Below are 27,204 nucleotides of genomic sequence, written 5' to 3'. Positions count from 1 at the left end.
TTGAAACAAAGCATAAGACCAACTGGCATTAATTTCCTTTAATACATGTAGTGTATGTACAATAACAAAAATGATAATTTTAACTGCCTGCAGGTGACCTCAATTTTTTCCTGGGCAAAAAAGCGTAGTACAAGGAGAAAAAATAAGAGAAAATAAAAAAGACCGTTCAATGTGAATCAAGTCACTCAGATTTCTCTGTCCTAGAAAAATAATCTCCAACTGACAAGAAAAGGTGTTCACCCAATACCAAATCAACAGGAGGCAGATTTTCAATGCAATCGACTGTAATCTGCAGGGGAAAAAAAAGAGGTATTAAGAAAGGACCATGAGACTAATACCAAGTGTTTCAGTCAAAACAAACTTCTTTGGATAGTCACTCGCGCAAACAAGCTCAGAGCACAAACAGACCTTTCCATTTCCAAGTTGAAACTCAGACTTCAAATTTGTATGATCCCTAGATAGCAAATAAGTCTCAAGACCTTGAGCAAATTTTGAATTTCCTGCAACCATTGAAAATCATTCTATAGAAAGAAGATAACAAAAATGGACAAATTCATGAGCAGTTCAACAGTGCATGGGGATTTTTCTTTCTTTTGGCTCCATTATTATTTTTAAAGAGAGCTTTGGCTCTACTTTTTAGAGAGAGAGAAAGAGAGAGAGAGAGATAACAAACCTGCATTTAGTCTATGAATTGCATCTAAATTGAACATCAGTGTAGGCCTTGTCAAGCTGATGACAAATGACATTCCAGAAATCCCATGGAAACTCTCCTCACAAATAATGACCTGCAATTTACACAATGCATGAGAAACAAATATATAAAAATTTACCATATGCTGGACCGCCGTGAAGAAAATACAGAAGCTAAATTGCATTTAAGAACTGACTCCGTGCACTCATTATTCCCCATAAACATTCTTGTATGTTCAACAGAAAAGGAAAGACGGATCAGGAGATTTAATCCATGGTACAAGCTACGCACACCATTAGAGACAATTAGTCCATGGAATGGAAGTTAACTATTCATATTTACATCTTGAACCTTCAAGCTCTAAAATATTCACAAGTATGCCATGTTGGGAACTTAAACTCAGATCCATCGGGAAGCAATGATGTTTATATACCATGTTCACAAAAGAATAAAAGATGATGAAGAAAACTCAATCTACATCTAGTGCGATCCAAGATCCATAATTAACCAATGTCCTTCCACTATATCAGAAACCTAGATAGTAGAAGGTATAGTTCCCCATTAATTGTTGCATCTCCCAATCTTTCAATCTGTTTTTTCACCAAAGAAGCAGTGTACGTACCATATAATTTCATCCAAAAAAAGAAAGAAAAACAGGTTTTCATTGTTTATTCCAGTAAAAAAAATAGTGCCTATTCTATACTCAAAAAAGAAAAGGTTTGTTTTTAAGAAGATTAAAAGCATAAAGAACAAAGAAAGAATATCAGGACTCTTCAAACTAAAACAAGCAGTGCCTATTCTATGCAACTTACCGCATGTGATGGCTTCACGGCAGAAGGAAGCAAATGGGAACCAATCGCATCTGCAATGTAGGAATCCTGCAATTAAATTAAACAATTGAGCTATAAATATGGGGCGTAAGTGGTAATCATGTCAGACACTTGTTGATATGACACAAGTGTGAGACCATTAAGATTTATATTTGCACAAATTATAAAAAAAGATATGCAAGCACACAAAGAAGCATGTGAGTTCTTTTTTTTATAACACAATACTTGGTAGAAAACACCATTGACCGCAAAGCAAGGAAAAGTCAATCAAATCCCTTTAAAAAGGAAGGAATCTAATGTTTGAACTTCGAAAAAATAAGAAAAGCAGGGGTGGGGAGCAACATAGACAGAAGCTAACACCTATTATTAATGTCAAAGTAATTAAAGAAACATGTGATATAGAAATTCCCAAAAGCTGGGACATATAAGAATATTCATGGAAAGTATTCTCATTTAACTAAACATTGAGAGGCACTTCTTTAATACACATGTACAACGAAGGCACAGGAGGGAGTCACGTGCACAACTAGGACAGCAGACATTCCACATGCTGTCGTAGTGCAACTCAATCCTTCACAATTTCAAGCAATTTGACGACATCAAATTTTTAACTGGTAACCAATGAATGATAGATGTTATTGGGTAAGTTATAAATATAAACTCTCAAGCAACAACCAGATGAAAGAAGAACCCATATCACTAACAATTCAAGTAGAAAGCCCTAGTATATATACAAGACAATATTACCTGTGAATTCAAAACTCGCTCAGAGAGTGATTTATCTTCATCCAATGAGTTGAAGTAAACCTCAACTATGTCAGTAGGTTCCAATGCAGCTTTCTTCCGTAACTTCTGAATTCTATTCACAATCTACAATGGACAATTTTTAATAAATTCAATCATCAGAAACGTTCCACTTCAGTATTACAATAACATTACACACAAGCACTTCAATGAATACTATTTTTTTTTTGATAAGTAAGAAGAGAATATTATTAATAAAAGAATAGCAAGAAAAGCACACAAAGTTCACGGTAGTGAACAAAGGAAGAAAGAAACAAAAAAAAAAGACAGAAGCAGCCCCTAATCTATACTAATAGAGGAAAGAAAATCCAAAAGGGTAGAACAATCCGAATAACCCCAACAACGAGACCAATCGAAGAGGGTCCACTGGCAATGCTCTAATAACTAAACCACCGTTTTCTCCTCATCCTCAAAAGATTGACGATTCCGTTCAGTCCAAATAGGCCACATTAAACATCCTGGAACCAAATCCCAAATATCTGAGCTATGCTTCCCAAGCCAATGATACCAACAAAATAATAAGTCCACAACTGAACCTGGCATAACCCATTCCATCCCAAGCATCCGAAACATATACATCCACAAAGAATGAGCTATCGAACAAAAAAGTAATAGGTGATTCACAGATTCCGCATTACAACAACACAAACAACAACGATTTGCCAAAGGGCAACCACGAAGCATAAGGTTATCCAAAGTTAGAATCTGACCATGGGCTGCTGTCCACATAAAAAAAGCCACCCTTTTAGAAACTTTAACTTTCCAAATTCCTTTCCAAGGGAAAGTGGAAGGGGCTACATTTCCAATCTTATGATAAAATGACCGAGTATCAAACTTCCCACTGCCATTTAGATCCCAACAAAGCCTATCACACCCTCCTTCCCTAGGAATTCGGGTTTGGATGAAATGAAGAAAGGAGTAGGAAGCCGCCAACTCCCGATCATTGAAGTCCTTGTGAAAACTTGAACTCCACATTCTGTCATTATCACCCATAGGAGGGCTTAAACTCCACACTCCCTATCACACCCTCTGTGAATACTAACACAAACAATTTAAAGAAGCACCCCAACAACATCATAGTCTAAAGGACACTTACAAATGCATGTCATTATAACATAACAAACAAGTTGACTATACATGCTAGTTTTTCTTTTTAATCAGTGTTGACCCACACATACTAGTTTTTTGTTTCTTAATTGGCATTGCCTATCCATACTTCTATCAGTGTAGACTATATATTCCACGACAAAAAATAGATGTAAGTTACATGACTAGAATGGATAAACACAGCATGTATAATAAGCATAACAATGGTTTGAATTTACCTCACGAGCAACACCAGCCTCAAACAATGACTCATCCGCATGTAAATCCAAAATCACTAAAACATCACCTGAACCATTGAATGCAGATTATGTAAAGACAACACTATAGTCACATGATAAATTAAATTAGACGTCGTCAATAATCCATACCATCTCCAGCTGCATCAATCTCCAACTCTGTCATTCCATCAGGACGTTTGAAATCCCGAACAACCTGAAAATTAATAAGTTGACAAAATTGATATGTTAACACAATTGCAGCCCATCACTCCTTAAATAAAATGAAAGACACCAGGAATGGAGTCGGTATCTCATGAGACCACCCTCTCACATGTGGGACCCACCCATGTATCTCTAAGACCACCCTCACACATGTGGGACCCACCCCATGTTGTAAGAGATATAAGATAACTTTTTCCTATGAATGAGCCATGACCAACCCAAGGTGGTCCATCCCCACTGAATGAGACAGGAATAGTATTGTTATCTCCATTATAAATCAAACTATTGTCGCCTAAACATTGCTAAGTGGCTAGGACTACCCATTTAGCACTTGTATATTTCTTAAACCTGAAGTTAGTCCAAAGTTTTTTTTTTTTTCTTAAAAAAAAAAAGGGTATCGTTAGGTGTAAGGACAATCAATACTTTGTTAAGCTTCTTAAAGGAATCTTCAAATTGAAATCCAAACTCCTTCCATGTTTGTTAGATTGCATTTCTGATGAAATTGTTTCCACCATTTATGCTAGTGTAAATCGAAGCAATAGTAAGACCAAGGTTATTATTTTTGAGCCATTGGTCACTTTTTCCAAGGAACATATTAAATTTCCAAGGTATTAAATGATACTATTGCTATTTTGCTGGCCATTCAACAGCATCAAGAATCAAATATTGCCAAGGCAAAACATACACACACACGACCAGTATTTAAATATAAATCTCAAACAGATTGTTACAGAGATATTGATGATATATTGTTTTAGCTAAAAAAGGATTAGTACCTTGATATCAGTTAGCTTCAAACAATGACCAGCAATAATAACTTCCCCGGCTTTTTCAAAGGCTAAAATATTTTCCTGTGACATGGCTTTGACTTCCTTGGCAACTACTCCCATAGATTTTCCAAGCCGCTTACCTAATACACTAGAAGAAAACAATAGATTGGAAGTCAAACAAAAGCACAAAACACAAATACCTTTTTATTTTTCTGTTTGATAAGGTACAAAACACAAATACCTTGCCTTTCACAAGTGTTGAAACAATGAACGTACCTAAAATCAGGTTCAGCACGTAAAGAAGCATACTTCAAGGTATCATTGCATGGTACAAGAGAGCGCACATTAAGTTCTTCTAGCACATACTGCAAAGCAAACGGAAATAAGTACATCAAATGGCAGCACTGGTTGCAGAAGTTGGGGAAGGATTCATAAAAACATGAAAGAATGACAAGAAAGATAAGACACCCCAGTAAGTGAAACTACATAAACAAGAACCATCGTTTGTGTAGTTTTCCTATTAATAACAGTGATCCAATGTATACAATGACAGGCTATCGTATTTATTGAACAGGAAAAAACCAGAGCAATATGCAAGCCAACATTTTGCACTAACAAAAATGACATATAATTAAAAAAAATACATGATAAATAGTGTAACAGATATCAATAAATTAAGCCTTCCAAGTTTCACCAATGGTGTAACAGAAAATTAGCAAACAATAAACTTTTTTTTTGATAAGTAAGAAGAGAATATTATTAGAAAAGAAAAGTAAGAGAAACAAAAAGAGTTCACGGTAGTGAACAATGGAAAAACAAAACAGCAAGACAAAAAGCAGCCCCTAAACTATTCTAATAGAAGAAATAAAATCCGTAAGGGTAGAACAATCCGAGAAACCCCAACAATGAGACCAATCGAAGAGGGTCCTCTGGCAAAACTCAAAGAACTGAACCACCGTTTTCTCCTCATCCTCAAAGGCCCGCCGATTCCGTTCAGACCAAATAGTCCACATTAAACAGCCTGGGACCAAATCCCATATATCAGAACTATGCTTCCCAAGCCAATGAAACCAACAGAATAATAAGTCCTCAACTGAACCTGGCATGACCCAAGCGATCCCAAACAACCGAAGCATATGCATCCACAAAGAATGAGTTATCGGACAAGAAAGTAACAAGTGATCCACAGATTCCGCATCACAACAGCACAAATAACATCGATTCACCATAGGACGCCCACGAAGCATAAGGTTATCCAATGTTAGAATTTGACCATGAGCCGCTGTCCACATAAAAAAAGCCACCCTTTTAGGAACCTTAACTTTCCAAATACCCTTCCAAGGGAAGGTGGAGTGAGCTGCATTACGAATCTTATGATAGAAAGATCGAGCATCAAACTTCCCACTGCCATTAAGATCCCAACAAAGCCTATCACACCCTCTACCCCTAGGGATTCGGGTTTGGATGAAATGAAGAAGAGAATAGGAGGCAAATATGACATTGAAATTTTCTCATACTTAAAACTCCCTCCTTTTCCATGCTTCCAGTCATCAGAAGAACCTCTTTGGTTTCATTTTCTAAAATTTAAATGGTGTCAAATTCTACTTTTTAATTTTTAATTTTTTTTTTTTAAACGTGTTTGGAAAACCTAAAAACAAATCATTTATATACTTTAGCATACGTTAAGGTAACTAATCTCAATAGTCCCTTTTTTTCACCTTAAGGCAATGAATCAAACAGACCTAACAGACTTGGATGACATGAAATAAGCCCATTCCCATAAAATCTTTAAGACATTCGGCATCAGTCATGCTATGTTAGACCAGAGAAGTGAAATATAGCTTGGATGAAGTGCTCAACAAACACGACCTCAAGAGTCCACAATGTAAAAAATAATAAAAATAAGGCAAAAACACCATTTTGGTAGTAGTCAATTTGGTCCCTGTTATTTTCAACTTGCAATCAATTTAGTCCCTACTGTTAACTCACTAATGAAAAATGATTACTTGGCAAACGGTGTGTACTATTGGCACACTACACATCTACGTGGCAACTGAAATAATAATAAAAAATTTATTTATCATTTTTAAAATGACACATCAGCATTTTTTAAGAAGCATTTAAATTTTAAAAAAAGCATTTAAATGAAAAAAAAAAAAATCATTTCTTAAATTTATAGAAAAAATAATAATAACAATAAAAAAAAACCGGTAAAAACATCTGCTGGGCTGGTTCAACTTTGTTGCTTCCGTCTGGTTTAAATTGAGGTTTTTTATTTTTATTTTTTTTAAAACCAATTCTCAAACCTTCAAAGACTTGCTGATTCAAGTTTAATAACATTTGCAAGACTGGTTTTAGAAACCTCAAGCAACTGACAACCCATTTAGGCACTCTTCAAGCCACTGTTAAATCTCCCATATCACCACCTTCAATTCACAAGAGCCCCTCTTCCCCCCCCCTCTAACACACATTTTTCCTTCAGACCGAGATCAAACGATCTTAACGACAATGTTGTACGGAATGAAGGGATAGGTGAAACAGGAGGGGGTGGAAATTTCCTCCAATTGGAATACTTGCTTTTCCATAGAGATTGCATGCCCATTTTAGGGATTAATCACTTCACGGGAGAGAACACGAGGGATGAACGACGATCAACCTACCTAAGTTTTTACTAGTAATCCTCGGTTTATCCGCTTGCTGAAACCTCCCTCCATAGCCGATTGAATGGTTGGATAGCCACTCAACTGTTCACTGTACTTCCTGTATCCCACTCCCCTCCCTATCTCTCTTGACCCATTCACCGGAGTATGTTGGGCTGGAATGCCTCCAGTAAGCCTAGAAGTAAAGCTTCCCTTCTCCTCCCCAACCCCTCCCAAGAACTGATGGACGGAAACGACTGAACAAGGAATTCTTTGTTCCCTCTGCCGCTTACCGAAAGCACCTTCACTTACAGAACTTGACTTACTTCATCTTCAAAGATGGAATTGAACACAAGGAAGAGAGATTCAAACCACTCTCATTGAAGAAACCTTGGAAGAACTGAAAGTGAGGGAAGGAAGTTCATAGCAGTCCTAAAAGAAGGAAAGAATCTCAATTAGGCAGGTAGCAACGTCCATAGGTAAAGCGCACTTCCTTAAGGTCTTGAAGAGCCTAGGCTAGTCCTCTCCTCTACCGGCGTTGACTCTCTCTTTCCTGTTCGTCTGAGATCCCACTCGTTCTCGTTCTTCGCTTCAGGGCCTGTCCCTCGAGTACTCCATATCCGCTTACTTCACTGCCTTCTCGCTACCGGAAGACCCCCTCTTCCTCTTACTAAGCTTTTGGTACTAAGGAAACAGGGCCCACAGCCAATTCGTACCCTATTCCTAAGGCTATAGCGGAATCCCCGACTACTTAATTACCTGATGAGATAGCTTGAACAGCGGAAATCTTCGATTGAAGCTGAATCTCCTCTCCTGGGCTAAAGCTTATAGAATTTTTCCGCAAGTCCAGCCAGTCTAGTTACAGCGGTAGTCGAGCTGATCCGCTTGTCAAACGGAAAAGCTTAGAGAAAACTTCTTGTCTAGAAAATAGAAATCTTTCAGTTAGACTCATGAGTAGAGCTAAAGTTGCAAACAGATCATTCAGTGGATGGGCACTCGGCTTAGCCACAGATTCTAAAGAGTCTTTTCCGGAAAGCAAGCTTAACTCGCTTAAAAAGAGACAGGAAGGAAAGCTCTAGGAACAGGCGGAGTCTTCTAAAGAGATCTTGCAAGAGAATCAATCTTCGTCCAGCTACTCATCGGCTTAATCTAGGCTTCACCGGGGGTTTGAGCTCGAGGAGCCAGAAGCCCGAACCATCTTGTACTGGATGACCTCGGCTAAGTCCGGGAAGCCGCCGACCACCCACTCATCCCAACAATAAAAATAAAGTCCCTTTAATTGAAAGATACTTCGAAGAATAAGTAGAAGTAGTTTGATCTTTAGAATTCTTTCTTTCATTCTTGTTTGCCTTAAGTGAAACCCTATTTACTGTAGTTGGTGGATCCAACCACTTTCGCCCGGGGGGGGGGGGTCCACAATAAGGTCACCCGGAGTGAAAGTTCGAGAACAACAATTACAGATCCAGATCTACAACCAACGGCGAATCTCCTCCTCCAAACCCACAACACAAAATAGCACTAATCACTGGAATTACTAATCAAGATGGTTCGTACTTGACCGAGTTCCTCTCAACAAATGGGTTCCTCGGTTGGTTTTGGATCTGCAAAATGTGTTGGTGGCTGGTGGGTTTCAATCGAGGTTTATTTAGGGCTGTGGAATTTTCATTTGGAACTTGTGGGTCTTGCCAATCATGTTGTATATGTAGATGTGTATGTGACTGAGCTTCAATGGTGCTGTCATAAATTGTTTCCTCCATTTTCTTGGCAGCCAAACAAAGGCTAAGAAAGAATTTGAGATCAAAAAAAAAAATTCTATACGTAAATTTGAGAAATAAATTTTTTTTTTTCCCATTTAGATGTTCACATGGCATTTTTAAATGATAAATAAATTTTTTATTATTATTTCAATTGCCATGTAGATGTGTAGTGTGCCAACAGTGCACACTGTTTGCCAAGTAAGCCCTTTCCGTTAATGAGTTAACGGTAAAGACTAAATTGATTGCAAGTTGAAAATAATAGAGATCAAATTGACTGTGACCTTAAAATGTAAGGACCAAAATTGTGTTTTCACCTAAAAATAAAGGCATGGGATCACTTTTTTTCAATACAAATGCCTACCCAAACTCTTTAAAAATGAAAAATAGAATAAGAAAAGGAAGTTGGAGGAATTCTAGATGAACATTTGGTAGGGACTGACAATAAAATCGGTAAAATAAACTAGCTTACCTTCTAACAGAGACCAAAAGACTTATTTAGACATACAACAATACCAATAAACTAGCTTACCTTCTAACTGAGACCAAAAGACTTATTTAGACATACAACAATACCAATACGAGTAACAGGTTACAGGCTACAACATATGATTAGATAGGAGATACTACTAGAAAAAAAAATAGCATTTATTAGAAGCAAAGTAGATCAACTAACTATAAATACAAATACAAAGAAATAGAAGTACAATATAAATTGACAATATTCATGTATACCTCTCTTAACTTTCCAGCTATGTCATCAAGAAAGTCTGCATCAGGGTGAACTACTACCATCTCCCTGCAGTTGCTCGGAAAAGAATAAAACAATAGTGAGGGTGACATATATGAGAACATGTACTCAAAGAAACAGCAGAAGCAACAAGAGACAAGCTTAACCTTAGTGGTGCTTTAAGAGGTTTGTTGTGACGCTCACGAATGTTGCGGGCGAGATCAATAATAGTCATCATCCTCACAACACTTTGTTCAATTCGTTCACCCCTCTGAGAAAAGAAATAAAAAAAGAACGAAAAGGAAATGCAATAGCAGGGTTTCAGAAGTTGCTAAAAGTTAATCAGTTCAACATCAGAATTAGCTAGAAACGCTAAATTAAATCAGTACTAGAATCTCAATAAAACTTTTTTAATATAGGTATAAAAGGAAAAAAGCTTAAACAACTAGTTGGAATTAAGGCTCTCTTGAATTGTTTGTAAGGTACTACTCTATAAACAAATGGCACAAATTTTGGGACAACTGTTGGTGCAGTAGAAAAATGTTTAGGTGAAAGATTATTTCAAGTAGATATCCAATTTAACATTAATTTCATGGCCTGAATAACCAAAAATAATTTTAGAAAACAAAATCAGTTAGATATGATCGGCATACATGAATTAATCCTGATCAACCCTTCAAAAATAGAGGAAACAATAGAGCACAGACTTTTAAAAAGGAGAGGAACATGGAATAAGAGGAAGAGGGAAACATTAGAAGGAAATCACCCAAATGAAAGTAATCCATACCTTCCCTCCTTCTTGAGGAAATCTGCAGTAATGAATACTTTCCTCTGACCCATTGGTAACTTTTCGAAGATTTTGATATAGAACTTCAGTGAAGAATGGTGTGAATGGTGCCATCACTTTACATGAAACTAGAAGGACCTAAAAAACACATAAAAAGACCTAAAACATAAGTGAATGTTATGATGCTAGGCATTTCCTCAATAGCTAAATAGCACGTTGCACCAAAATATGAACAAGCAGAAATAGAACACTTGGAAATGTGACATAAGAGTGTCCCTAATCTAGAACAATTTCAATGCTCCCAAATTACAAGCTGTATCAATTAACAGCAGGAGCTTGAGTTTAGATCCTTTTCTTTGATGATAAGACTGGAAGTTACCCATCCAAATCAAGTTCTCCAATAATTAAATAGTAATCAGGAAGAGATTCAGTACAGAATAAGCATTTATCTAGGTAAAGGAAAGATTTACATCCCCTCGTGAAGGAGAAAAGGGGGAAAAAAGCACTAATAATATTATGCTTGTAGATGAGAATAAATTGCTGAATGACCAGAAAGCTTAGATACAATTATACAAAAAAATAGCTTGTTTCAAATTCAAGCCTATTACTTCGGGGATCTAACCACTAGGCTGCACCCTGACAAGTAAACTTTTTCAATGATGTGGCATACTAATTTGGGAATGTTGTGAAATTGTTGTGGCTTTTTGTTGTGTCCATAGCATTACTTATAATATAAAATCTAAATATAGCATTTTATATAGTTTTCTTGTGCTTTACAAAATACACCCGACTAATTTTTAGTTTGAATAGTATATATTTTCACAAATTCAAATTTTTTTACTAATAAAAGAGATGGCTCATGTTTCAACAAAAATCTACAGGATGTCCACCAGGCAAGCAATTTGCAAACTAATCTGTAAAATGAAGCAACTAGCTGATGAGCCATATTGTACTTAAAAAATGAAATTAACTATGCAAAGTAGATAGACAACTGGCACAGTAACTAAAATAATGGGGATTACTGGATAAAACCACTATAGCAACAGGGACTCCGCCAATTGGAATAGGGACCAACTAGCAGTATCAGGACCATAAATAAAACAAACCACATAAAATAGCACTAATTGTGTGATGACACCATAGGTCACGTAATGGCATGCAATCCAAATTGACTAATACTTAAAAATAAATAAATAAATAATTAAATTAAATTAAACTAAAAATTAAAAATTAAAAAATAAAAAGAAGATATATGTTACTGCCATCATACATTATAAAGAGTTGAAAGTGCCATCCTACAATCTTCTTCTCCAGTACGACCTTTAAGTCTCTTACGGTTGAACCGGACATATATGTTTGTAAGGTTGTCAAGAAACTTCAAGAGATATGGAACCACCTGTACAGTTAATAGAGCCATTAAAAACTGACTTTGGTTTCAATACATTCAAACATATATACAAGCCACCATTAATTTGGCAGAGCCCACACGATATTGATAATGTACTATTGACAATGTTGTTCTCATTGCCATTCCAAAATACCTGTTTAGTTCAAAAAATATATACATAGAATTACTTTTTATATTACTGTTGTGCTTTATCAAATTTATTCTAATACCAACCAGAATGTTCTTTCGGAACCTGAAAACATCAACATCATTTCCAAACAAACCAAAATTCTCAGCGCATAAAAAACAGATCATATCACAACATAAAAGAAAGTGGAATTTATTTTGATGAACATTTTAGCCAATTCTCTTATATATTCTTCTTACATGCATTTGTCCGGCAATTTACCATTTCCTATGCACAAAAATCTACTATTCTATAATTATTACCAAAAATTCACTTCAGACAATGATTCATTGTGTTCTAAATGCAATGGTCCTTTTTTTCAAGGGCTAAGCATGAAGTATCCACTACAAAGTAACAGCAAATAGACAGCTAACCGTGTAAAGGCGATAACCATCCATTTCTTGGCGGAAAAAATAAATAAGAGACTGTGTGGCTGAGTTGATCCACTGGTCAAGCACATTAGATGAATTTTGAAGAGTGGCTTGATCAATAGGAATGAATGGTGCAAGCCCTTCAACCTCAAGTCTCTTTGCATTCTGAACAAGGAATCTATATGCATTGTACCAAGGAAGGAAAACATCCCTAACCTGGGAAGAAACACAAACATAGGAAAGAGAGATTCGGATCAATTAGAGCATAAAAAGATAAAAATGCACAAAATAGATATCACTAAAGCTTACTGAAATTGAAATCAAACAGAACTCTAAGGAAAAAAGCTAAAATAAAAATGAACACAATACTCACAACACCATGAACCCCTTCCTTTTTGAAACGTAAGGGCTCCGCACGCACCACTGGGGAGTTTATGATGTACAATCGTAACGCATCCTGCACATAGAAAATAGGACATACACCTTAGCATGAGTGAGAAACAACATTTGAGTAAGCGGATCAAAATAGTGAAAGACAAATTAGAACAACCAACTTTATCAAACATAATAACACCAAAAATAAAAAATAAAGACGACTTAGACAAGGATTATGTAATAACTTACAGCCCCATAGTTATCAATGACTTCCAGTGGTGAAGGATAGTTTCTCAAACTTTTACTCATCTTCTTTCCATCTTCTGCCAGGACAAGTCCATTGCAAATGAGGTTCCTAAATGCTGGCTTATCAAATAATGCAGTAGATAACACCATGAGAGTATAGAACCTGTAGAATGAGAAAGTGATTAAAAGAAGTAAACTGCTTGGAAAAACAGATGCTCCTCAAGTGTAGTACTGGTACAAAGCAGATAAGAATAAATTCTTCCTAGGCAGTTGAGATATTCAGTACTCATCATCAGAAGTTGAACACACATCCCATCAAACAAGAAGGGATTATATCAATGATTTGATTAAGTTTGATGTTCCACCATTGAAAGTAAGGTCAACAGATGTTACAAATTCAATCAAGAAATGGTATTCAGAAACATCAACTACCATGAAATCAAGGATTCATATATATCAGAACCTGGCAAGTATCATAAAATAGACAGCTAAAAGGCAGGAAACCAACCATCCACGAGTTTGATCCAGTCCTTCAGCCACAAAATGCCCAGGAAAGTTGTTCTCAAAGAGTTCAACATTTTCAAAGGGATAGTGGATATAAGCATAAGGCATGGACCCACTCTCAAACCAACAATCAAACACCTGAAAAGATAAAACAACATTCTAACATTAAAAAACCATGCAGCAAATTAGCATATCTGTTCAAAATCAGCCACGCATATATACCATATAAAGAAGGGAAATACACTTGATTTTTTTTTTTTTTTTCTTGCTTCCAGGCACATTAAAAAGCATCGTGGAAAATTTCAAGGCAACCTCAATTCCACAGGAGAAAAATACAATGAACAGAAGAACCCAAAAACAATAGAGCACAAAAACATATAGCTCTTCCCAACTATTGAGAGGCCTAAGACTTTTTACTCCTCCCAAATGAAGACCACAACCACCCAAAGAGGAATAACTAATTGGCTTTGCTGGAAGGAAAAATACAGATGTCATGAGAAACACCCATTTGTATAGATAGGCGAGACAATAATTTTAAAATGGAAAATACAGAAGTTGTGATTCAATAGGAGTGGATAATTAACATCACAAGTCAACACAGTCGCAACGTCATGAGAAACTCCCATTTGTGTGGACAGGTAATGCTACTGCTAATGTATGTCTTTCAATTCATTTACCACTTCCATTTCATTATTATTTCTTCTGAATAAGGAAATATGAGGTCAAGACTAAAGTATGTACAGAGTGATATATCTAAATGTAGCCATGCAATTAAAACAGCAAAAACCAATGATTTAAGCCTAGGCACTCTACTGCATAGCCCAATTCAAAAATCTTACATCATCCACTCGTCGAAGCACACCATATTCAGGACCACGCTTAGAAGGAATGGTGATATGATCAATCTTGTGACGGTGCAGATCATCCGCCTGTAGAAAGCAGACACTAAGATAAGCACACATGCATGGTTTCAAATATTCTTCAAAATGGCAAGATAATCAAGTCAAAAACATTTTTTGGGTTCTTCTATTTTTATTTTTCAACAGGAAGTACACAATATTCTGTCCCAAAAAAAAAAAAGAGGATGAAGGACAAGACAAAAAAGTGGCAACAGAAATCAAGATCATCTAAAGAACATGAGTAAGAAAGACATTGCCTGGCCACGTAGAAAACCAGATTATGATTTTACAGACAAGGAGTGCAACAACGTCAACCACTTAACTACTCTATACACTCCAGATTTCGCATAAGCATTACCTGACAGCTATCCACACTACAGCCACTGTGCCACCAAAGCTCTTCCAACAACCCACTACCCAATGGCACAAGTGCTGCTCTTTGTTAAGATCCAAAAAGGTTCTTGTACAACAAGAAAAAATATTACAGATTATCTATGACACATTGATGTTCTTACAAAAAAAACCTATCCCTGCATCTCTTCTAACATCTACTAAATAGATTTAACGTCTTAATTTTGGAATTATTTTCTTCTTCCTCCCACTGTGTGCGCGCGCGCGTGTGTTACTCAATTATTCTTTCTCAATGATATTTGGGAAACAGCAGGGCAATCAAATTAAAAAGCTCCAATGGGCTCTTTTCATGCCAAATATCATGCGAATGAAGTAATCTCAAATCACCAATCACAATAACTATGTAGCATGAAACTATATATCATCGCACAATAATCAAAACATGAGAAAATTAGAGGAAAAAGAGAGGGGGGGGGGGGGGGGGGGTTCAAAATTCTTTATATCTAGATATAGAGATAAACCATGATAATCACTTTTTAAGAGTACTATGACCTCTTTCTGAGAGGACTACATCATCAAGACAAGTATCAATTTATATGGAAAGTTCATCAAAAAGAATAATTAAAGTAGACCAAGAAGATAAGGTTATGTAATATCATGATTGAGGCTTAGTAGAGGATGCCCGACATTCCCTCAAATCACTAATAAGTGAAGGGGTCCAGCTAGGAGAATGTTAGGTTTAAGCCAAATCAGGTACCCAGTCCAAAGACATTGAAAACATTAATACACACAGACACAACTTCAGCATGAACAAAGTGCATATTTGTGCGTCTTGGTAAGTTATACATGCATCGTCATGAATCCACAACCATACCCTGCTCCCCTTCTTTAGTGGGAGGAGATGTCACTGATATGAATCCAGTGCACACTAGTTACAAGCAAAATTTGTAAAACACCACCCAAAACCTGAAAGGGGGCAGGGCAAATTGAAATAAATATTTTATTGAGATTATTGTTTTCCCAAATTTGATTCCAACAATCCCCCTAATCTGATAGTGTTGTGCATAATTACCATTTTTTTCTAAATAATAATACCAATTAGAGATGCAATTTCTACATTGCAAAACTGCAAAGTGAAATAGTCAATTCATACAAAGTTGGATGCATTAATGTATAAAGATACGAAATTAATCAACCATGAGAGAAAGAGAGAGAGACAGAGAAATCAAACCTTCACACCAGAAAGCTTTTCAAGTTTCTCAATGGAATCCATGACTTCTACTTCCTCACCATCTTCACTAATCCAAATAGGAAGAGGAGTACCCCAAAATCTACTTCTACTAACTGCCCAGTCTCTTGCATTTTCCAGCCAATTTTGAAACCGTTTTTCCTTTAGCACGACAAAAGAACAGATAGCAGGTGTTACAACAACTAAAAAATCTATTACATATTTTCTAACAGGGGATACATATCTCTACTATCCACAACATTAATAAATGTGACACCAAAATAATCTGTAACTTGTTTATAATTATAACATAGAATAGTTCAAGAAAATCAAAGATTCATAATTCAGCTGAAAGAAATAATCAACTTTCTTCAAGTAGTTTAATTTTCTGAAATCTTAACCACCAAATATTTGGGCTCATGCCACCTATATATATTCATCAAGAAGGGCACCATTATAATGTAGCCACAGTTTAATTATAACTGATGACACATTATGGAGTAACCAAAACTGTAACCACAGATATTCTTTAGTCCACCCTATTACGGAATAATAAAAGACAAGCATCTCCAAAAAATGCATATTACAATCACTCTACATTTCCTAATTCTGGATATATTTTATGAATCATTCCATTATTCATGATCCTTTTAAAAACACACTTTGAGCTTCCTCCCAAGGGCAGAGTGCCCCTATATGAGGGCAGTACATGGTTCAATTCATCAGTTATAGGGAATATTTACAATCACATAACTAATGAACTAAGTCACGTCACAACTGAACCAAATAGCAATCGTACGGGTTGGCATGTTGTGTCTGTTCAAATTAGGATTGAATAAATGGCCAGAAGGAAGAATGCAATTGGACAAAGATCAACTGATCGAGTGTATCAATGAGATCAAATGAGAGAATAAGGTTGGTGAAAAGATGATAGACAAGATCAGAGGAGATCAGCTAAGAGAGGAAGATATGAGAGAAGAGAGTGACACTGCTGATGGGCACAGGAGCAACAATGGAGGAGGCAATGGCAGCATTGGAGAGGCATAGGTGACAGGTGGCATTGAAAAGGTACAGAGAACGGGGATGGGGTTAGAGTGAGATTTGAGTTTAGGGCTGTTTTGGTTGGCTTCAATAACATCCTGGTGACAAGTTTGATTTAAGAAAATTACAAGGTATATGCAGTTTCTTTGTATAACAATGTGTATTATCTTTGTTATATGAAAAAATATATTTAAAACAGTTAGTAATTAGTCAATTAAGAAACTATGAGTGAGCAAACAACTAGGTGTGGTGCAGGTTTGTCTTCAGGTTGGTAATTAGTTAATTACAAACATATGAACCTGTACACAAATCCAAAAAGTCAGGATGCAGAGAAATTGCAACCGGGCCAAACTATTACACTCTCAGAAGCCAAACAGATTGGGCTAGTTTCAGTTTGTCAACATTTGTATAATAGCTAGCATATAGAAACTTTATGGGAAAACTTGTGCTGTCATAAATTCTATCTAAAACTCAACAATTGTAGACTCAAAAAGGCTGCCAGCTTTTTTTGAGAAGCCATGGCCATTGTTGCAGGGAGATACTATACCTTCACAAAATCTGGAACCCAGTAAGTCTCCTTGTTGTTTCTAAGCAATTTCTCTTTCAATGTTTCTACTTTAATAAACCTGGACAAATATAGAATAGCTTGATCAGGAAGAATAAACGGTAAAAACACACACAGAAACACAAAATGAGGAAAAGGGAGGAAAAAAAAAATACAACAAAATGAGAGTAAAGAGACATCATATTAAGTAATGTAACTGTGTGAGCCTGTAACATCCCCAATCCCTTCCAACCTCTTGAGTGATATCAAAACACATCCCAAGAAGATGGATAATATCAATGACAAGTCAACAAATACAGTCCACTTTATCAACATGCATTGTATTACAAAGTAAAATTGAGTTGCACATCCACAGAATAGCGCTAACCCCTCATTTGCTTTTTTCTATCTTCCATTCAGTCAACACGATTATCCATTCTACTTTTAACAATTACCTACTAAAGATCAATCATATTTATTATTTATGGAAGTATTAGTCGCAACAAGTTATTTATTTTTAAAATGCTTTAAGAATTTTTAAAGTGTAAGCATTAACATCCCTCCAGAACGAAACTTCCCATGATTTTAACTTAGAAATTATCTCTCCATTATTTCTAAGGACTTCCCATGTCAGCATCAAGTACAGGAGAAAACACCATATTGGTAAGATTCCATACAAACCAATGAATAGAAAAACAACGCAAAAATTAAATTTAAGCATCTGTTCCCAATAGCTGGAATTTTACAACCTTCAGAATAGGGTCACGCCAGCAATTGTTAGCAAAATCAGACATGTTTTTGAAATATTATTTTATGGTAACTGAGTGAGTGGCCCCGGGGGGTTGCAAGAGGGGAGGAGTTGAACCATTGAACCCGCTTAAGGTTGGAAGCCTCATGAAGTGGGTGCAAAAACTTATACATAACCCAATGACTTTAAATAAATAAATAAATCAGTTCAAAGAGAATTGGATTTGGGAAATTAACAAAACAGCTAGCTACAATATAAGTGCAGTCAAGGTTAACAAAAAAACCTTAGTTAGAATGCACTTACCAGCTTGGAACAGCTCGATAAATCAGAGGAGTTTTTGATCTCGGGCAAAAGGGATATGAATGCATAAAGCTTCCTAACTTAACAAGCCGACCTTTTCCCTGAGCAAATACAAAAAATTACAATATAACAAAGAAAATGATGGAAAACAAGTAAATGACACAGTGGGTATAAAATTTATAGCATTCCACCCAAAACATAACTTTGTTTTCAGGTTCAAACTTTTCTTTTTAACTTTAGTTGACAATGATACTTTAATCTTTCATTCATTGACATCCAAATACTAGATTTAGGACATGAACTCAGAAATAAAGGAATTCGTACAATTACAAGATAAGTATTGAATTGTATGATGACACAACTGTCAGCAATATTTTCAGAGTTTTCACCCACACAAATATTATTGTTGTTATCCTCTAAGCACTCTCATAATCAAATACGTCTGAACCTTACCTTAATTACTTCAATAATATCCTTATCTGCATCTTTCACGTACTGCCCACTGAACTCAGAAATTTTTGTAGTAAAGCAGCCATCATCATCAACTGCCACAATTAAGTTCTCACCCTACAATAGAACAAAACAAAGCAAAGGATGAAGTATCTCCAAGACAGGACAGAAAATTCAAGCATGTGTGAACAAATTTCTTGGGGAATTTAAACATTAATGAAACCTTCCAAAAATAATGCAAAACATAGAGTGCACCAAAACAAACAGACTGAGCAAAAGTAATAAAATTTCAGTTACAACATATTTGGGGGGAGACGGTGAGTATTTCAAATTGCTCATTAAACAACATAAGTAATACTACCTCCGTCCCAAATGGTTGGACCTGTTTAGAATATCCTACTTTTTAAGGAAACATCATTTAATGAGTTGTATATCAGTTAAAAGGTACAAGTTTCCAAAACTGCCCTCATTGATTTATACACGAGAAGAATGAAATTGACTTTTTAAAAAAAATAAAGGGTAAGAGGGAAATTTTATTTATTTGACTTTTCAAAGAGGACTACATTTTGGGGCGTAAAAAACTGAAGTGCATAGATGATGGCAGATTCCCATCATGAAATCAGAGCAACAGAGCATCAAACTTCACCAAAGCAACATCACTTACAGGAACCAGGTGATTTTCAAGATGATTTTTGTATGAGTATAATGTGCTCTATTTTTTTATGAATAATGAAAATTTGTTGAAACCAAAAAAGAGACCTAATTATACAGGATGCATACAACTGGGAACAAATACAGTCACACACACAAATTACAAGCATCCATCAAAGCATTAACCAAAACAATAGACTGACTACCTAAAACTGTCATCCAATCTAAAAGTTTATGGAAGAAAAGTTTCAGGTCTCATCCTGTCCTTTCAGTGTCCTCAAAGCTCAGGTTATTTCTCTCCTGCCAAATAGACCACATCAAGCAATGAGGGACAGCCTTCCTAGTAAAACTATTGTGATGAAGCCCAAACTTTCCTAGCCAACAAGCTAATAGCTCAACCACAGTCTTCGGCATTATAGAATGAACACCAAACAAAGCGAACACCAAAGTCTACAACATAACAGCAATTCGACAATGAAGTAAGAGGTGGTCTACTGATTCCCCATTACTTTTACACAGAACCAATCCAATATCAAAACTTTTCTTTCTGCAAGTTATCAATCATCAAAATATTCCCCAAAGCTACAGTCCAAACAAAGAAAACCACTTTGCAGGGGACCTTTGGCTTCCAAATGCTCCTCCAAGGAAAGGAAAAATCACTAACACAAGCCAAAACCCAGTAATAGCTACTAACCTCAAAACCCCTTCTTCCTAGTTGGCAACCAACAAAATATCCATGAAACTACATAGGGAAACACATTCTCAAGGGGCTATCCCCCGCCAGACATCCTGCCAAAACTTCACTCTAGCCCCATACCCAACCTCAAACTAAATATAATGAGAAAAGGCAGGCCAGCCAACTGTGATAGTCTTCCACAGACTCACACCATAAGGACTAGTAACAGGATAAGATCACCTGTCTCACCCCTCACTCCCATACTTAACCCCTATCACCCTCCAAAACACCTCTTTCAGTCCCAAATCTCACAGCCATTTCCCTAATAATACCTCATTAAAATGTCTCAAACTCCTAACAGCTAATCCACCATACTGAAGAGGGGCACAAACCTTAGACCAATTCAACAAATGGAATTTTGATTCATCCCCCAACCCACTCCAAAGAAAGCTTGTTGGAGTTGTTCTAGTATGACATACTTTATATATCTGCAACTAATCCGATTCAACACTTTTTTTATACATATCCAATATGATGTTTTTTATTTTTATAAGAAACTTAATGACATTAGAAAAGCGCAAAAAGAGGCATTGTCTTGGTACAATGGGGTATACAAAGAGAGAGACCGCCCCAAAAAATACAAAACAAAAAAATCAAACGAAGAAATTAACATCAAAAATATAAATCACCTAAATGTCTATGAAGCGAAGCATGGAGAAACCAATAGAATTTGAAGTCTACTTGTCTAAAGTCTTGAGAAAAGAAAACTTCATATGTGGCACCAGCAATTCCCTTTCCACAAATGCATGAATATTCCACTTTCCAAAGACACCACACAAGGCATTAAAACCAGCCATCCAAGTTTTCCCATTGTTGAGTTTTCCTAAACTCCCACTCTGAGAACCCAACATACCAGTCACTGAATTAGGCATTACCCAACCAACTCTGAATAGACATAACAGTAGATTCCATGTCTCCTAAGCAATTAAACAGTATTAGAGAAGATGGTCCATGGACTCCCATTGGATTTACACAATATAATGTGCTTAAAGACACATTTTTATTTTATTTTTTAAAACAAAAAGGATAATAAAGACAACCACCATGTATGGAAAGCTTCTACATCTCCCAAGCAATTAAACAGTGTAAGAGAAGATGGTCCATGGACTCCCCATTTAATATACACGATATAATGTACTTTAGATACACACATTGTTTTTTATTAAAAAAAAAAAGGATAATAAAGACAACCACCATGTATGGAAAACGTCCAATGACTAGACAATTCTAAAGTGGAGGGGTTTAGGAAGGAAAGGAGAGGGAACAAAAGATGTAGTGGAATAAAATGTGAAACAAAAATGTTCAAACAAAATAATATAAAAGTGGAATAGAATTACATAACAAAATCCACCAAAAATACAGGAACTAATGTTAAAGAACATAATAATTTCAACAGAAAGGTCAAACCCAAAATGTAAGAACTCCAAACATTAAGACCATATTTTCTACAATGTCAGAAGCATGACCACACAGAACATACAAACAAGCTCATCTAAAGGTACTAAATCAAAATTTCCAAAACCTCAAGTCTGTAGCATTATATGCATCTTTAATTAAAAAATAAATAAAAAAGAAGACCTTGATTATCACTTGATTTTCAATGCACACACGATAATCATCTTCACCAAATGCAGGCGCACAATGCACAATTCCAGTACCACTGTCATCGGTGACATAATTGTCCGCAATAACTTTAAATGCAGAGTCAGAGTACTCCTTAAAATAATCAAAAAGTGGATCATACCTGCAGTACACAACCTTCCAGTTTCAGTACCCCCAAAACCCCATAATCATATTTTACTAAAAATTCACAAAAACAGTGGTAATCATCTGGAAGTAATCTGATGACAAATAGTAATTAAGCAAAAAGAGTAACAGTAGTGCTCACTTCAATCCCACCAATGAAGCCCCTGAGACTTTCTCCAACACTTCAAAATGATCCAAAGCATCTCCAGTTTTACCAGTTGAAGATCCCTTGGTCTTCGGATTGGGTTTTTTGGAGCCATCTGTAGATCCATTAGCAACATTTGGTTTGGGTTTCTCACTAGGAAGTGCTGACAAACGAGATTCAGCAACCACATATACTTTTCCAGAGTACTTGTTGCGAACCTGGTATTCTTTTCCACCTCAAATTAGATACCAAAATAACATATAACACACAACACTTCCACATATTGTAGGCTATATATATATATATATATATATATGACATGAAACGGATACCATTATACAGTTATACAGCAACAATGCTAAATACAGCCACAAACAAAAACCGGTAAATATGTGCCAAGAAAATGAGTGGCAATCTTTACAATCTTTAAACATAATCAGTAAACATACTGCTCGGTAATCTATTTATTTAGGAACTATCAATTAACTTGATAAACACCATATATCTTCTTCTTTTTTGGGTAAATAAAATTCCAAATTTGCAAAGTAGGGAGACTCAAACCTGTGTTCTGCTACTTGATAGCAGATACCTATGTTAAAATACACAAATATCTTAGATATAACAAGATCTAATGCAAATGCAGTCACATAAGCCTGACACTTTAAGGCATGAGCCTCCAAGGACCCCAACTTCTATATGAAAACATAATTAAAATAAAAATTGAAAAAATTTAAATAAAAGTTAAAGACAGAAAGAACTTCAAACAGCCACCCTTCAATCCCACAATTTTAAAAACCCAAGAATATTTTATTTTTATGCTGGGACAAATGTTAAAAATGGAGAATCCTTCCAATATAAGTCCTTCAACCCAATCCAACAACAACCAATATAATCATCTTATTTAAAGGGTAAATTTGGAAATTTTATATCATAATACTCCGTCTAGCTGTGTTAACAGTCTACCACAGAAGCTCACATATAAGTTGACTAAACATATTAAACATACCTTCACATAGACAAAATTGGCATTGACACAAAGGGCAAGATTACTAGGAAGGGTCCATGGAGTTGTCGTCCAAGCCACAAAAGCCGCCTTGTGTGGATCACCAATTACTGGAAACGTCACCATTATTTCAGGGTCAGGGACATCCTGTATCACTCCTAGAATGTTACATAATTGAATCTATATAATCAAGGTTCAAGAATTTGTATAAAAATCAGTCATTTAATTGCTTTAAAACCGAAATGATAGTTTACCACAAGAGTGGCCAGAACCTAGTTCCCCCAATTTGACTGGTTGGGCACAGCCACCAATCATGAATAAGTTTTTTTTTTTAGAAAGTAGGGAACCTTTCTAAAGAAGAGTCCTTTGGAATCACCTCTAGTCAGTAAAACCTACGGACAACTAACCCCACCCACAAGAACCAATTGCCGGATAATCCAAGGACATTCACTCCTAAGGGGCTAAGCAATCACAGAACAAGGTATAAATAAAATTACATCATACCAAGAACAAGTTATAAATAAACACTAAAGACGATTAGTTCAGCAACCAACCCTCACATATGAATGGTAAACAGAAGTTTCAGATCACAAACCCTATATTCTTGACCGGCTTCAAAATTAGATAGAGGTGTCTTGCAACCAGTGCTGTATGGCATGACCTGAAAAACACAACATCCAAGCAATTAAATTGAACCCACTTTAAAATTTTAAAACCTCACCATCACCCAAAACCATAATAATTGTAAGAATTATGGTTTAATAATTAAATTCACAAATTCCTAATAAGCTTGAACTTTAAAGATAATCTGTAATTTATCATGATATCAGAACAAGTTGTCATGAACTTCAACTTGTCTCAACTCTACCTCCATATAAAATGCTAATTCCATGTGCTGGGTCCCCCTTATATTAGGGGGGTGAGGGTTGAGCCCACACGTGAGGAAAAAATGTTAGAATTTTTATCATGATTAAATTCACCATTTTCAAATAACTTAAGATTTTGGTATAATAAGTAATTTATCAATAACAATAATAATTTTTTTTTATATGTAAAAATAATATAAAAATTCAATTTAAATCTCTTTTAGTCCTAGAAAATGCAATTCATAAAGATTCAATATAAGAAGTGGAGAAGCACATTAGGAATGAGGGAAAACATTCGATATCTTGGATCAATAATCCTAAATATTGAGAGATTGTAGATAAAGTGAATCATAGTTGTGTGATCATAAAGAATCAATGATTCATAAAGATTGAGAGATTGTAGATAATGTAAATCATCAGATTAGAGTAGGGTATATGCAATGGAGAAGAGCATTAAAAATACTATGTGATCATAAAGTAAAATACCTATTAAGTTAAAGGGAAAATTTTAGAAGATTGCTATAAGATCAGCTATACTCTATGGTACTGAATGTTGAGCCATTAGGAAGAAATATTCAAAAAATAAGTGCAGCTGAAATGAGAATGCTAAGATGAATAAGTGAAAATACATTGAAAGATAGAATTTAGAATGAGGAAAATCACTTAAAGACAGGAGAAGCCCCTATTGATGAACGAGTAATGCTACGTTCAAAACATTTTCACAACCATTTCACAAGAAATCCTAAATGACAAATTGTTGCTGGTTCTAATCTTGGCCTACCACTGATATCACTTCGTTACCCTCCAATAACAACTTCCCATTTAGGATTTGTTGTAAATTGTAGTGAGAATTTTGTGGACGTAGCAATAAAAAATGAGAGAGAGTTGCTTGAGATGAGTTGGACATGTTCAAAGGACTCAATTAACACAAGTAAGAAATAATTTTGACTCAAGTTGAGGGCACAAAAAAAAAAGGTAGAGAGAAAAAATAAAATGTCATCTAAGTAAGGCTTGGCTGATGAGGATCCATGTGGTGGGAAATAAAATAAAATAGAATGGAGAAAAACATACATGTGGCAGAGGCTTAGTTGTTGGTAATTTCCACAAGCAGGTAATGGGTCTTGAGTTGAAAATTGCACCCTCTCTTACAAGGAGAGAAGATGCCAATTTGAACTACAGCTCATTTGCATATGAGAAATTACAACACAGACATTATAACTTTCTAGTATCACTGACTGCCAGCATAAATTAAATAACTATTTCAAAACTTAAAAAAAAAAAAAAAAAAAAAATCAGCTTCTTCCTAGTGCTAAAACTATCCAGCTCCATTAAAGTGAACCATCAACAACAATAATTGAAACCATCATATCACATCCAAAGGAACTCAGAATGAAATCCAAAAATTTCATTAAAAATTCATTACGCGTCAACTCAATAAGAAAGCCATTTCCCAAATTAGAATATGAAGAAGCACATATTTAACAGTTAACAGTTTCACTAGTAACTACCAAATTCTTTAAAAGAGAAACAAGAAAATTCAAAGATCAACGGATCGAGAAAAATACAGACCTTGAAACCCTTATAAACAAGATCTTTTTCATAAAGTTGGGCAAAGACCCACCACACACTCTCCATGAAGCTCAAGTCCATGGTCTTGTACCCGTTTTTGAAGTCGATCCACCGCCCTGTCCTCCACACTATCTTCTCCCACTCCTCCACATACCTACCAAAACCAAATACATCATTAATACCTTCAAAATTCAATGTTTGTCAATTTAGTCCTAAAAATGAGCCAATTTTAGACATTCTTTTTCATTAAAAATTAACCAACAAAGTTTATAAAACATCTTATTATTTGTTAGTATTTTTTTTTTGAAAATTAAAATAAGAATGATTCAATGCCTTTACTTGCTAACAAATTGAGTTGCTAAATGAACAAAATTTCAACTTTATGAACTAATTTGATAATTTAAGTAAAACTTTTTCACTTTTTTGTCAATCCAGTCCTTAAAATGAACCAATTTGATCTTTCTATCCAAATCTGTCAACGAAGTTTAAACATTTTTTTAAAACTAAAAAATTCACAAAATACATCATTTAAAATATCATTTTTTTAATAAGTACATTATTTAAAATATCTTATTATTTCTGAGGACCATTTTAACAAAAAATTAAAATTTTTATAAATTAAAAAAAAAATTGCTTAAATGCCTTCATATGCTAACAAAGTGAGTTGCTAAATTCACGAAAATTTAATCTTTATGACCTAATTTGATAATTGAAGTGAATCTTTAATTCATTATGAACAAAAAAACATTCAGATTATTATTTCAAAAATAAAAAAAAATAAATGTATTTATCAAAAAAAAAATGCATGAACAAGCATTAGAATTGAATTGAAAAACCTGGTGACAATGCTTCGGCACTCCTCGTTGTACTTATCAATCCCTAGCTTCAAAACGTCGTCGCGTTTCTTTAGATTGAGCCGGCGATCGATCTCGTTCTCGACTGGCAAGCCATGGCAGTCCCAGCCGAAGCGGCGAGTGACGTGGAAGCCGTTCATGGACTGGTACCGGGTGACGATGTCCTTGATGGTGCCGGCGAGGATGTGGCCGTAGTGAGGGAGTCCGGTGGCGAACGGCGGACCGTCGTAGAAGACGTACTCCGGCGAGTCCTTGGTCCGTTCGAGCTGAGTCTCGAAGGCCTTGATCTCCGTCCAGAGGCGGAGGATTTCCTCCTCGCGTTTAGGGAAGGAGAAGTCTTTGCCTTCGCATACTTCTTCCATTGTGGCGGAGGCGGATGGCGCTATGTGAGAGGAATCAGGGTTTTGCAGTTTCGACGCTAAAATGACTATAGTGGATGTAGTCTGGGTTT

General features: G+C 35.7%; 1 protein-coding gene across 1 annotated transcript; it reads right to left on the bottom strand.

Annotated features, from left to right (window-relative positions):
- On the bottom strand, window positions 1–27,204 carry LOC126703574 (isoleucine--tRNA ligase, cytoplasmic). Its single transcript, XM_050402530.1, has 28 exons — window positions 26,736–27,204; window positions 25,900–26,053; window positions 24,060–24,125; window positions 23,468–23,611; window positions 22,459–22,679; window positions 22,149–22,314; window positions 19,187–19,300; window positions 18,737–18,834; window positions 17,689–17,767; window positions 16,104–16,262; window positions 14,462–14,551; window positions 13,627–13,760; window positions 13,122–13,281; window positions 12,871–12,954; window positions 12,501–12,713; window positions 11,823–11,948; window positions 10,553–10,690; window positions 9,933–10,036; window positions 9,771–9,834; window positions 4,919–5,007; window positions 4,649–4,790; window positions 3,801–3,864; window positions 3,651–3,718; window positions 2,269–2,391; window positions 1,504–1,569; window positions 674–785; window positions 409–500; window positions 1–289 (listed from the first exon to the last, which is right to left on the bottom strand). Exons 1-28 carry the CDS (start codon window positions 27,113–27,115, stop codon window positions 182–184), a joined length of 3,558 nt encoding a protein of 1,185 aa, XP_050258487.1. The 5' UTR covers window positions 27,116–27,204; the 3' UTR covers window positions 1–181.

Source organism: Quercus robur, chromosome 10, assembly GCF_932294415.1.
Source record: "Quercus robur chromosome 10, dhQueRobu3.1, whole genome shotgun sequence".
NCBI classification, from domain to species: Eukaryota; Viridiplantae; Streptophyta; class Magnoliopsida; order Fagales; family Fagaceae; genus Quercus; species Quercus robur.
The sequence above is the reverse complement of the archived record's forward strand: the minus strand, read 5'-3'. Positions and strand labels throughout refer to the sequence as shown.